Here is a 12,906-nt window from a genome sequence, read left to right as displayed (position 1 = left end):
CCTTTGCTCCGCTGCTCTCCCCCTCCCGCTCCCAGCTCATCCTCCCACCCTAGGGGTTCTTGTGCTGGCTGTCCAGGGAAGCAGGAGGCTGTGCCTGCGGTTTGTCCTCGCTGTCCTCGTGTGGGCTGGCTGACCGGGCGCCCCGGCTCGCCAGCCACTGTGCTGAGGACACCTTCTAGTCAGTCAGACAAGTGCCTCTGCTCTTGGGGTCACACGCGGCCTCTGGGCCCTTGGACCTGCCTGGCTTCCGTCTCCTCTCTTGCCTTGCTGCGCTGCTCTCTCTCGGGGTCCCTGGGGCCCAAGGGATGCTTCAGCCTTGGGCCTTTACCTGGAGGTTCTGCTCAAGTTCGGTTCCCCCATATCCTGGCCCTCCAGGCCCCTGGGGATGTCTGTGGCTGTCCACTCCATGCAGCGCTCTGCTGGGCAGGGGTGAGCGGCCTCCACGCAGAGCACAGCATGGCAGGTGGAGAAGGAAGGCTGCTGGGGGTGGGATGCTCTGGAGGCAGAGGCTGAGTCTTGGGAGGGAAAGGCCCTGGAACTGGGCCCGCAGGTGGCATTAGGGTGGGGAGTGGGGAAGGAGCTTCCTGATGCAGGGAATGGCCAGGCAGTCAGGAGTGGCTTAGGTTAGGAGCACTGTGGGAAGGAGCTGCCTGGGAGGCCCTGAAAGGCGGGCTAAACCTGGCCCAGAGCCTGGGGCGCACGTAGTGATGAAGATACAAAGGGACATGGGGTCTGAACTTGGATAGGTTCTGGGAAGTCCCTGGAGGCTCTGGACAGGCCTGGTGATGAGGACGGGCTGTAGAACAAGTGCCGAGGGACACCCATGATGCAGGGAGGGAGGCACAGGATAGGAGGCAGGGAGACAGGCTAGAGGCCACTGCTTGTCCAGGGAAGAAATACAAAGAGAGGAAGAACACGGCCCACCAGGAATGGGCCCCACTTGGGGACAAGAGAGAGGTAGGAGTCCACAGGGAGGGTCCCCAGGGAGGTCTATGGCATGTTCAGAGGACAGTCGGGGAGTGTAGCCTGGGAAAAAGAGGACGGAGAGTTGTGTTCAAGACTGCACCAGTTAGGAGAGACCTGGGGAGAGAACGTGCCCTTCGATTTGGGTTGAAGAAACTGGGGGAGGGGAGAGCCCTTTACAAGGAAGGTAGAGGCTGGAGTGGGCTGCTGTAGGGTAGGGTGGCCTAGTGTCCAGTTCCAGACATTCAGAGGCCTTCGAGCTGCTCTAGAGCCAAGGACTTAACAGTGACCTGATGACACCACGGGGCAGAGTGGCAAAGGGATCCCAGATAGCACGGGAGCCCACAGTGAGAGGGCAGGCGGAAAATGGCAGCCAGGCCCTCCCCGCACAGACGCGGCTCAAACTTCTAGATCAAAACACGTAGTTAGTTATTCTACCAATAAGGAGCCTGAGACCAGAGCGTCAGCCCTAGCCCAGCCCGGCAGCTGCCCTGCCGTGCACCAACACCAGACTCCAGGCTGAGGCGGGGGTAAGGACAGAGCTCAGGCAGCTGCGGCCTGCACCCTAGTTCCGGTGTGGGTGGAAGGCCGGCCTGATGTCGAAACTCTCCTTCCTTTCCTGACACTGGCAGCCAAGAGCAGCCTCTGCAGAAGGGATCTGTGCGGTGGGTGAAGGCAACCATTCACGGCGGGCAGTCCCCTGGGAGAGGTCTGACTCCAGCCAGGCCCACTGCCCCCATTCCCCAGTGCTCCCATCCCTGACTCCAGTGACCTGGCGGGGCCGTCTCTCCGCACGTCTCTCCGCACGGCTGGGCCCCGCCCGTCATGCCCCCACTAGACACCGGCCCAGGGCCCTGGGGAAGGTGCTTTCTGCGAAGCTAGCCAGCATTTAGGTACATCTCGGAGGTGATGGGAAGGGGAACCAGGGTCTCCCAGCTCAGCCGCCCTCACAGGCACAGTCGGTACCTGCGGTGCCCAGGGTCTGAAGGCCGGGGCAGGAAGGCCGGTGCATGGGTGGGTAGCCGCTGGGGCAACGCGGATAAGCCAGGGACAGCAGCACAGCAGGCCGCGGCGCGCCTGCGCGCGCGCGCGTCCCAGGGGCCCGGGCCCCGCCCCTGGCCGGACCGCCCCGTCCCCGGACTCCCTCCCTCCTTCCTTTTTCCGGACTCGCAAACAGGGGTCTGCGCTGGGCCTGGGGCGCCCCCTGCAGGCTGCGGGTGGAGCCGTAGCCAGGCCCCGCCCGCCAGGAACTCCCCCACCCCCACCCCCGCAGACCCGGGCCGGGCTGAGACCCGGGTCCGCAAGATGCGGGCCCTGGCTGCTTCCCCGGCGCGCGTGGTTGCCAAGGCGACTGAGCAGCGCCCCCCGCCTGCCCCCGGCGGCCGCGGGCCGGGCTGCGGTTGCCATGGCTGCGGGAGGCAAGGGGGCGCGCGGCCCGACGCCCCGCCCCGCCCCGGCGAGCCCCGCCCGCCCGGCCCGCCCTCCACGCCGCCTGCGCCGCCGCCGCCACTGCCGCCCGGCGCGGGGGCTGCGGGGCGCACCTCGGCGCGGACGGAGGCGAGGGGGCCGCACCAGGCCTGGAGCCGAGGCGGGGCCGGGTCGCCCCCGCCGCGCCCGCCCTCCCTCCCGCGATGCGGCGCTGAAGCCCAGCATGGCCGGCCCGGGCCCCACCTTCCCGCTGCACCGGCTCGTCTGGGCGAACCGGCACCGCGAACTGGAGGCCGCGCTGCACAGCCGGCAGGTGAGACCCACCGGGCACCCGGGCTGTCCTCTGCGCAGCCCGTCCAAAGCCGCGGTCTCCACCCTGGAGGCCGAAGCCCGGGTCGCTGCCCCTCTCGCTTGAGCCTCCGGCCTGGGCTTCCAGCGCTGGGCCTTGCCCCGCCCGTCTGCCCGCTTCACACTGCATCCAACCCCCGAATTCGCGCCACACCACCCCTGAGCCAGGGTGAGGACGGCCAGCCTGGTTCTGGTCCCCAGGCCCCTGCACACTCTTGACATGTGCGGCTGCACCTCTCCCTGACCAGGCTGCTTGACCAGGGCCCACCGCCTGACCCCCGGCTGTCTTCCTGGGAAGGCAGGAGAGGTGGGCAGGCCTTCCCACATGCTCCCTCCCCGGCCCCCCCCCATGAGGACCCAGAGGCTCCCCTCAGCCATTGCCACGGCCTGTTTGCTGTCTTTATTTCCCACAATGACCCCCAACCATGTTTCAGCCTGGTGGCCTCCTTGCTTCTCTTGACTTGCCCCGTGCTGAGTGTCCCATCTTCCCCAGCACGACATTGAACAGGAGGACCCCCGGGGGCGCACTCCCCTGGAGCTGGCTGTGTCCCTGGGAAACCTGGAGTCCGTGAGAGTCCTCCTTCGACACAACGCCAATGTGGGCAAGGAGAGCTGCCAGGGCTGGGCAGGTACCGCAGAGGGCAGAGCCCCCCCCCCCCCGAGGCTGGCAGTGGGGTTGGCGCGCGGGACAGTGAGTGGCCAGGCCTCGGGCCTTCGACGGAGCTGCCCTCAGCGGCCTGGTGCCCCCAGTCCTGCAGGAGGCAGTGAGCACTGGGGACCCCGAGATGGTACAGCTGGTGCTCCAGTATCGGGACTACCAGAGGGCCACGCAGAGGCTGGCTGGCATTCCAGAACTACTCAACAAACTCCGCCAGGTACGGTTGGGCACGGGGGTGTGGCGGGACAGGAGGGGCGGGGAGCCCCGTCAAGGGACTGTGACGGACTGCATGGCAGTCCGGTCCCTCTGGTCACCCGCCACTCGCCACTCGCTTGGTCTGCGCAGCAGGCTTTCCCATCACTGCCGGCGACGTCCCCCTCTCTCTCTCGACCCCAGTCCAGGGTCATGTAGGAAAGAGGAGTCCCGGCCCACACCGGTGAGATGGGGGCCCTTTAGGAGGAAAGCCGTTGCCGACATCAGGGGTCCCTGGTGCCAGAAATCTCCACGGAGCTCTAGATGTGGGCCTCCTGGTGAATGCCTGTGTCCTGGGGGGAGAGTTTCATCTGACCCAGCGGCTGCAGCCAGATGCCCCGGAGTGCCTGTCCGTCCTCCTCAAGCATGGGGGGCAGGCCCAGAGGGGGTCACTGTGCCCTCTTTACAGATGCGGACTCTGGGACCCAAGGGGAGCAAGAACGTCCCCCAAGGTCCTTCCGCAGGCCAGTGGCCAGGCGGAGACTGACCTCCAGGCTCCAGATACTCATAGTCTGTTTCTTCCGAGACCTTTTAAGGGCCCCGCTTCGCCCGTTTCCTGGGTGGGGTGTGGTTGTAGTGGGCGCGTAGCTGGGACACAGCCCCCTGAGACTTGCCCACGGGCTGGCCTCCCAGAGCGGGGCTGCAGATCGGGAGCTGCCTAGGCCCGCGGGTCCTCCGCGCCTGGCCCTCTCAGCGGCTCTGGTCTATCTCAGGCTCCTGATTTCTACGTGGAGATGAAGTGGGAGTTCACCAGCTGGGGTGAGTGAGGACCTCTTGGCTTCCAGGGGCCTGAGGGGCAGGTGGAAATCTGTGGGAGAGAACCATGGTGATCCCCGTCCTCCCGGCAGTGCCTCTCGTGTCCAAGATGTGCCCGAGTGACGTGTACCGAGTGTGGAAGCGGGGGGAGAGCCTGCGGGTGGACACCAGTCTGCTGGGCTTCGAGCACATGACCTGGCAGCGCGGCAGGAGGAGTTTTATCTTCAAGGGCCGGGGTGAGCTCTGGGGGACTCCGGGGGACTCGCCGCGGGCGTGAGGCGGGCCACTGCCCTCCTGCTCCCGGACTCTCCCGTGGCCTGTGAGGACGACGCTGTTCTTTTCCTCTACTCTGTGGACACGGAGGTTGAGGGTGGAGGGCACCGAGGGGCTGGGGCCTGGCCCCCTTAGCAGCCGGTGGCGGCCACGGGCACCACGGTGGCCCTTTCCCCGCCGTCTGGGGCCTGGCACTGACTTGCGCCCCTCACGCACCCGTGCCGGTGGGCAGAGGCAGGAGCCTTGGTGATGGAAGTGGACCACGACCGGCAGGTGGTGCACACCGAGACGCTGGGGCTCGCCCTGCACGAGCCGGAAGCGCTGCTGGCCGCCATGCGACCCAGCGAGGAGCACGTGGCCAGCCGGCTCACCTCTCCCATCGTCTCCACCCACCTGGACACGCGCAACGTGGCCTTCGAGAGGTCAGTTGGGGCCCGGCCGCACCGTGGGCCCTGGCTCAGGCCTCTGGGAGGGTGAGCCGCTCGCGGAGGCTGCTCAGGTTGGGGCGGGGGTCCCTGCAGGCCCGGGGTCCCACCCAGACCGCCTGCATGTCCCTCCGGGCCCCTGCACGTCCGTCCAGGGGCAGCTGTCTTCCTGGGGCGGAGGCGAGGTCAGGGAGCCCCCGCGTCTTGACTTCTGTCCTCGTGTGTCTTCCCATCGCGACAAGGACTTTAGGCTGTGGTTCAGGGCAGCTCTTTGCCCCGGTGTGGGTTTCTCAGTAGTCTGGCAGTTTCTGGGCCAGAGTCCTTTGTGGGTAGCCTAGGAATCTGACCCTGCCGGCCAGGCTGTTCTCTCTCTGACAACATATGTCCCCGTTCCTGGAACAGACTTCAGAAATACCTTTTTGAAAAACAAACAAACGAAACAAAACAAACAGCTTTATCGGAATATCATTTCGTAGCGCGAACAGTTCGCCTACTGAAAGTGCGATTCAGTGGGTTTTAGTGTTCGCGGAAATGCCCCATCGCCACAGTCCATCTCCCAAAACACTGTCGTCACCCCAAAAAGAAATCCTGTAGCTACCAACTCCCCTGCCCTCACCCCCTTCCCCAGCCCTAGGCAACCACTGACTCACTTTCTCTGGAGATTTCCTGATTCTGGACTCTCCCCGGAGCGGAATCGTGCGCTCGTGGTCTCGTGCGCCTTCTTTCCCTGAGAACGTTTTTCAGACTTTGCCCAGGCCGTACCGTGCACCGCTTCACTCCTTGCATTGCTGTCCATGGTGTGTCTCGCTCACGTTTTAACGATTCACTCACCTACTGACGGACATCAGGATTGTTTCCACGTTTCGCCTCTATGAATGTTTCTGTAGACGTTCATATATGAGGCTCTGTGTGGACGTGGTTTTCATTTCTCTCAGGTGTATACCCGGGAGTAGACCTGCTAGTTCATCTGGAAACCAGATGTTTAATTGCCTTGAAGAACTGTCAGTCCGTTTACCAAGGGGGCTGCAGCATTTTCCGTCCCCGCCCCCCCCCCCAGGGTACAAGGGTTCCATTTCCCTCGTGTCCTCACCGGCACCGGTGTCCATTTACTTATTTTTGGATTATAACCACCCCAGTGGGTGAGAGAAGGGGTACTTCGTCACAGTGATTTGCATTTCCTTCATGATGAATAATGTGGAGAACCTTTCCATGTGCTCATTGGCCAATTATAGCTGTTTTGGGGGGTTGTGTCTATTCAGATCCTTTGCGCATTTAAAAAATTAAGTTCTCTTTTTACCGTTGACTTGCAAGAGTTCTTTGCATATTCTAGATCTAAGTCCCTTCTCAGGTATATGATTCGCAAACATTTTCTCCCGTTCTGTGGGCTGAGTTTTCACTCTCTTGACTGTGTCCTTTGAACACTTTTAATTTTCATGAAATACAATTTATGCATTTTTTTTCCCCTCTCGTCGCCTTTTCCTCCGGCATCCTATCTAACAATATTTTGTCAAATCTAGAGTCACAAAGGTTTCCCCTGTGTTTTCTTCTGAGAGCTTTACAGGTTTAGCTCTTACATTTTGGTCTTTGATCCATTTTGAATTAACGTGTGTGTATGGTGTGACGAAAGGGTCCGACTTCATCGTTTTGCGGGTGGACTCGCTTGGCCCAGCACCGTGTGTGCAAAAGACTGCTCCCTCTCGTTGCATGGGCTTGGCACGCTTGTGGTAGATCAGGCGCCCGCAGATGTGTGGGTTTATTTCTGGACTCAGTTCTAGCCTGTGGACCTCTATGTCGGTCCTTGTGCTGGTACCGCACAGTCTTAGTAAGTGTTCCTTATGGTAAGTTTTGAAATCGGAAAGTGTGAGCATTTTGACTTTGTTCTTCTTGCTCAGGATTATTTTCCGTATTCTGGGTGCCTTGCAATTTCATAGGAATTCCAGATCCATTTTGTCAGTTTCCACCAAGAAGTTGCCAGGTGAGATTTTTTTTTTTTTAAGATTTTATTTATGTGACAGACAGAGGTCACAAGTAGGCAGAGGCAGGGGTGGGAAGCAGGCTCCCCGCTGAGCAGAGAGCAGGATGCAGGGCTCGATCCCAGGACCCTGAGATCATGACCTGAGCCGAAGGCAGAGGCTTTAACCCACTGAGCCACCCAGGCGCCCCGCCAGGTGGGATCCTAACAGGGTTTGCATTGAATCTGTGACTCAGCTTGGGACGTGCTGTCCTCTTGGCAATGTTGAGTGTTCTCTCCCAAGACCGTGTGATCATTTCCCACTGTCTTAGGTCTTTCATTTTTTTCTCAATGTTGTCATTTAGAGTTCTCGATTTCCCTCTAACCACTGCTTTTGCTGCATCCCACAGGTTTTGAGTATTGTATCTTTACTTCCACTTCTCTCAAAGCATTTTCTGATTTCTCTTTTGGTTTATTCACTGACCCTTGGGGTTTTGTTTTTTTTTTTAGGAGTGTGTTTACTTTCTACACATTTGTGAGTTTCCCAGATCTTTATTCTTTTATTGGTTTCTTAGTTCATTCTCTCACGTTTGGAGAACATACTTTGTATGACTTTTCTCCTTTCGGTTTTGTCGAGGCTTCTTTTATGGCCTAGCATGTGGTCCATCCCGAAGAACTTTCCTCGTGCACCTGAGAAGAATGTGTGTTCTGTTCTTCTTGGGTGGAGTGTTCTAAGAAAGTCTGTTAAGTCTGGTTTACAGGGTTGTTCAAGTCTTCTGTTTCCTTGTTGATCTTTTGTCTCCTTGTCCTAACCATGATCAAAAGTGGGGTATTGACGTCTCGCAACCATTATCGTTGATTCAGACACATTTTTATTTTTCACTTTTTATTCTGGGAAACTTCAAACACGTGTGAAAGAAGAGAGACTAGGATGTCCTCATTGCCCAACTTTAACACTTACGGGCGTTCTGTCAGTCTTGTGGAATCTGTCCTTCCTTGCTTTTTCCTTTTTTTCTCTGGACTACTTTATTTTATTTTTAGAGAGGTAGCGAGAGGTGGGGGAAGGGCAGAGAGCGAGAGAATCTTAAGCAGGCTTCGTGCCCACCGTGGAGCCCAATACGGGACTCAGTCTCGTGACCCTAAGATCATGACCGCAGCCAGAATCAAGAGTTGGACGCTCAGCCGACAGAAACCCCCAGGCGCCCCTTCCCTGGACTTTTTTTTTTTTTTTAAGATTTTATTTATTTATTTGACAGAGAGATCACAAGGAGGCAGAGAGAGAGAGGAGGAGGCAGGCTCCCCGCTGAGCAGAGAGCCCGATGCGGGGCTCGATCCCAGCACCCTTGACATCATGACCTGAGCTGAAGGCAGAGGCTTAACCCACTGAACCACCCAGGCGCCCCAGGACTTTTTTTTTTTTTAAGATTTTATTTCCTTGAGAGAGAGAATGAGAGAGAGCAAAGGAGGGGAGAGGGGCAGAGGGAGAGGGACAGGCAGACCCCCAGTGAGCAGGGCTCCATCCAGGACCCCAGGACCATGACCTGAGCCGAAATCAAATGCTTAACCCACTGAGGCACCCCAGCGCCCCTTCCCTGGACTATTTTTAAAGCACCTCCCAGATGTCACGTCACTTTAACAGTAAATGCTTCTCTGCATGTGACTCTAACCGATCAGGAGGTTTATAACGCCAGCCCCAAGGCCATTATCACGCCTACCGAAGTCACTGATAATTCCTCGGTGCCGTTTAGCGCCCGGTCCTTGTTCGAGTGTCCCCGGCTGCCCGGGCATCCTCCGCAAGGCCCTTGCGTTTCACAGTGGGAAGGCGAATCGGAAGGGGTCTCTGGAAGGGAAGGCGCTGGCTAGGGTCGAGGGGCACCGGCCCTCACGAGCTCCTGTTTGGTCTGTTGCAGGAACAAGTGTGGTATCTGGGGCTGGCGGTCTGAGAAGATGGAAACCGTTAGCGGCTACGAGGCCAAGGCAGGAGAGGCTAGTGGTGGGGGCTGGGGTAGGAGACGAGGCCCAGGAGCTCCTCCGCTTCTCCACATCCACCCACGTGGAGGAGAGACAGTGCAGCCCGTGGGCTCTGGGAGCCCGGCGCGGCCGTGGGAACTCAGGAGGGCCCGAGGGCCCAGGTCCCGCCGAGCACGTTAGGGATCACCCCAGCACGGGCCCTGACCCTGGTTACCGAGATGACACAAGGAGTGCTTTCCCCTCTCGACTGAGTCCCCACGGTCCAGAGCCGCCCCCTCCTCCGTGGTGGGGGGGCGAGAGCCTGTCTGTCCCTGCAGAGAGGAGGATGCGGGTCCTGCGCTGGTGAGGCTGAGTGTGGGGAACAGGCTCTGAGCCCTCAGCTCCCGCCGTGTCCCCCCTGCTCCCCAGGTATACAGTGCCACCAACGTGGAGCTGGTGACACGCACCCGCACGGAGCACCTCTCGGACCAGGACAAGTCGAGGAGCAAAGGTAAACCCAGGTGCGCCTGCCTGCTGCCGCACGCTGCATGCTGGGGTCCCTGGCCTGGGGTTGGGGCCGCACCCCCGGGACAAGCTGGGAGGGGTTCCCATGTGCTCTGTCTCCCACCCGACAGGAGGCTCCCGGAGTGGATGGGGAGGCGGGGGAGGGGACAGTCTGGGGGCAGTGGCCCAAAGTCTCCTCACGGGCCCCACCCTTTCTCCTTAGGAGGGAAGACTCCGTTCCAGTCCTTCCTCGGGATGGCCCAGCAGCACTCCTCCCACAGTGGGGTGAGCCAGCCCGGGGGGGTGGGCGCCACGGGTAGGGGCGCCACTGGGTGGGGCCAGGCAGGCACCTTCCCCAACACTGAGTGTGGTCGTGGGCCCCCCCCCCCAGGCTTCTGTGCAACAGGCCGCCAGCCCCACCAACCCCACAGCCATTTCCCCCAGTGAATACTTCGATCCCAACTTCAGCCTGGAGTCGAGAAACATCGGCCGCCCCATTGAGATGTCCAGCAAAGTGCAGAGGTGAGGTCTTGCAGCTGGCTTGGGGGCTTCCCTCAGGGATGGGGACCCTGGCTGGCGTGGTCCCCCCGAGCCCTTACAGACTCCTGTCACACGTGGGGCCCTCCAGAGTGGGGGGACCCACTCACCCAGCCGGCTTCCTGCTAGGTTCTCCTCCTTGGGGACAGGGGTCAGGTCTGCTTATCTGCGGTTGTTGGCACCCAGCTCAGGGCTGGGCCCAGAGGACTGGTTACGTTTCTTCGGCGAGTGAATGAATGAACGGGCGGGTGGCACCACCCCCCATTTATGGTTCTCTGTTCAGTGCCAGCTGGGGCGGAGGGAAGGGGCTCACAGCTGTACCGTCTCCTGACTCTGTGGCCCCAGGAAATGTCTTCCCCTCCAAGAGTCTGTTCTCCTCAGTAGAGTAACAGTCACACTTGGCTGCCACCTGTCACCAGGGCACTGGGAGGATCTGAGGAGCCAGGACGGAGAGCTTACGATGGGCCCAGCACTGTCCCAGGGGCTGCAGGTGGACTCAGCCACTGAGTGGCAGAGCGGAAATTCGGACCCTGTAGTCCTGGCCTCTGGGCTTTGCTGGACCCCAAAATACGGCAGATGTGAGGTGCTGGGCGGCTGCGGGCCGAGGAGGAGGACAGGGTTGTGGAGGAGGCCCTGACTGAAGCCAGTAGCCCGGCCCTGCCCGTCTCAACCAGACGAGCTGAGGCTCCCGTAGGCCCCAGCCTGGGCTCAGCGTCCTACCCTAGGGGGACGGCTCGGGCAGTAGGGCCAGAAGGACATAAGCTCCCGAGGGAGGCAGGTGGAGAGAGCTGAGAGGACAGGAGGCCAGCTCAGACTTGGCAGAAGGCGTGAGTAAAGCAGGTGTCCAGGGTGGGTGAGTCTTAACAGACCGGCCACCAGAGGTTCCTTGACGTCCTGTACAGGTTCAAGGCCACGCTGTGGCTGAGTGAGGAGCACCCGCTCTCCCTGGGTGACCAGGTGACACCCATCATTGACCTGATGGCCATCAGCAACGCCCACTTTGCCAAGCTGCGTGACTTCATCACCCTGCGCCTCCCCCCTGGCTTCCCGGTCAAGATTGGTGAGGACCGGCCTGCGGCCTCAGGGGCGGGGGGGTGGCCTCTGGCCCTGGTGGCTCAGTGGCTCAGGCTCACTGCCTCCTCACAGAGATTCCCCTCTTCCACGTGCTCAACGCCCGCATCACCTTCAGCAACCTGTGTGGCTGCGATGAGCCCCTGAGCTCCGTGTGGGTGCCGTCCTCCGGCTCCGGCGGCCCGGGATCAGGTACCTGCGCGGCGGGGAGGCCGCCCCGCTCCCCGGGGCCCTGAGCCCCGGGGCTGAGTGCAGCCCTCCTCCTGCGCAGGGAGCCCTTTCCCGTGCGAGGTGGACCCTGCCGTGTTTGAGGTGCCCGAGGGGTACAGCGTGCTGGGCGCGGAGCGCAGCGAGCCCCTCCGCGACGAGGATGACGACCTGCTGCAGTTTGCCATCCGGCAGAGCCTGCTGGAGGCGGGCGCAGAGGCCGAGCAGGTGGGACGCGGGCAGGCCCAGCCCGCCTGGGTGCTGGCAGGGGCGGCCGGTGTGACAGCTCCGGGCTTCGTCTGCCGCAGGTGACCGTCTGGGAAGCGCTGACCAACACCCGGCCCGGTGCCCCCGCCCAGGCCGCCGCTTACGAGGAGCAGCTTCAGCTGGAGCGGTGAGGCCCTCCAGGACCTACTAGGACGATGTCTCAGCCTGTCCTTCCCCGAGGAGCCTGCCAGCCCCGGCGTGGGGGGTGGGGGGTGGTCCTTGGCTGGTGGCGGTGGGGAGGCACGGGTCCCGGGATCCCATGCCCTCTTCAGGGCCGCCCTTCGTGAGCAGCTGCCTACCACCGAAGGCACCATGAGGATGGGGGAGACAGGGCCCCTCACCCCGCGTCCCAGCCACCCTGTCCTCGCCCTTGTACAACCTCCATAGCCGTGACCCTGCCCTTAGCCTTTTTCCCCAGCCCCAGTGCTCACTGGTCTGCCCTCCCTCTCACGCCTTGTCTGGAAGGGCCCTCCAAGAAAGCCTGCGGATGTCCACAGAGCCCGGCGGCCCAGAATCCCCTCACAGGACAACCCCGGCCCCGGCCCCCCCAACCTTTGAGGAACAGCTTCGCCTGGCCCTGGAGTTGTCCTCGAGGGAGCAGGAGGAGCGGGAACGACGGGGCCAGCAGGAGGAGGAGGACTTAGAGAGGATCCTGCAGCTCTCGCTCACTGAGCACTGAGCACCGAGCCCCTGGGAGGGCTGCCCGGGCTGCTCCCCACCTGCTTTTGTAACTTATTTATTTATAAACTCTCTGCTGCTGAGCTTGGGGCCTGGAGCCCTGGAGATGGGCCTGCAGCGGAGACCTAGGTAGAAATAAAGAGACTTTCGGCAGCAGACTTACTCTGCTCCATGGGGAGACAGGGGCGGGGGGGGGGGGTTTGACATTGAGGGGAGACGCTGTGGGCAATGGCCGCTGACCTGGGTTTGAATCCTGGCTGTGGCCTCTTTAGTGTCTCTGAGCCTCAGTTTCCTCAGCTGTAAAATGAGGCCCTACCCACTCCCCAGGGCTGTTGCGAGGGTGAAATGAACCCACATAGGTTAAGTCCCCTACAGAGTCGGTGCTCCAGAAACCTCAATTCCCTAGAGCCTGTGTCGTGTCCCACACCCCGGTCAGACACCCAGGTCCCTCCTCTGACTCCCTGGGTCTTTCCCAGAATCCACCTGTGCTCCCGTCCAAGAGGGGGAGGGGCGGGGCCTCCAGACCAGCCCCAGCCGGCTGGGAGGAGCCCCTGCGCCCCAGGCCTGGGTTCCTGCCCTGACCCCAGCATTTTCTATCCGATTGGTTTTGGACAAGTCACTTCCCTCTGCTGCAGCTC

General features: G+C 61.3%; 1 protein-coding gene across 3 annotated transcripts; it reads left to right on the top strand.

Annotated features, from left to right (window-relative positions):
* Positions 1–1,484: 1,484 nt before the first annotated feature.
* On the top strand, positions 1,485–12,426 carry ANKRD13D (ankyrin repeat domain 13D). 3 transcript variants are annotated; one of them, XM_046017079.1, is made up of 15 exons: positions 1,487–2,704; positions 3,233–3,368; positions 3,490–3,614; positions 4,363–4,408; positions 4,498–4,641; positions 4,911–5,100; positions 8,965–9,031; positions 9,434–9,515; positions 9,732–9,793; positions 9,900–10,030; positions 10,948–11,105; positions 11,192–11,308; positions 11,388–11,551; positions 11,632–11,717; positions 12,056–12,426. In XM_046017079.1, the coding sequence occupies exons 1-15, from the start codon at positions 2,369–2,371 to the stop codon at positions 12,267–12,269; spliced, it is 2,058 nt and encodes a 685-aa protein (XP_045873035.1). In that variant the 5' UTR covers positions 1,487–2,368; the 3' UTR covers positions 12,270–12,426. The 3 variants fall into 3 exon arrangements, with proteins under 3 accessions (XP_045873036.1, XP_045873035.1, XP_045873037.1); XM_046017081.1 differs by having other exon boundaries at positions 2,568–2,704; positions 3,498–3,614; XM_046017080.1 differs by lacking the exon at positions 8,965–9,031 and having other exon boundaries at positions 1,485–2,704; positions 4,952–5,100.
* Positions 12,427–12,906: the final 480 nt, after the last annotated feature.

Source organism: Meles meles, chromosome 8 (assembly GCF_922984935.1).
Source record: "Meles meles chromosome 8, mMelMel3.1 paternal haplotype, whole genome shotgun sequence".
Taxonomy (NCBI): domain Eukaryota; kingdom Metazoa; phylum Chordata; class Mammalia; order Carnivora; family Mustelidae; genus Meles; species Meles meles.
This window is presented reverse-complemented; position numbering and strand designations above follow the sequence as displayed.

Coding starts and splice junctions, on each gene's coding strand:
- ANKRD13D (XM_046017079.1), top strand. CDS start 2,369: ATGGCTGCGGGAGGCAAGGGGGCGCGCGGCCCGACGCCCCGCCCCGCC. Junction 11,309..11,387: donor CTCCGGCGGCCCGGGATCAG/GTACCTGCGCGG, acceptor CCTCCTGCGCAG/GGAGCCCTTTCCCGTGCGAG. Junction 11,552..11,631: donor CGGGCGCAGAGGCCGAGCAG/GTGGGACGCGGG, acceptor CGTCTGCCGCAG/GTGACCGTCTGGGAAGCGCT.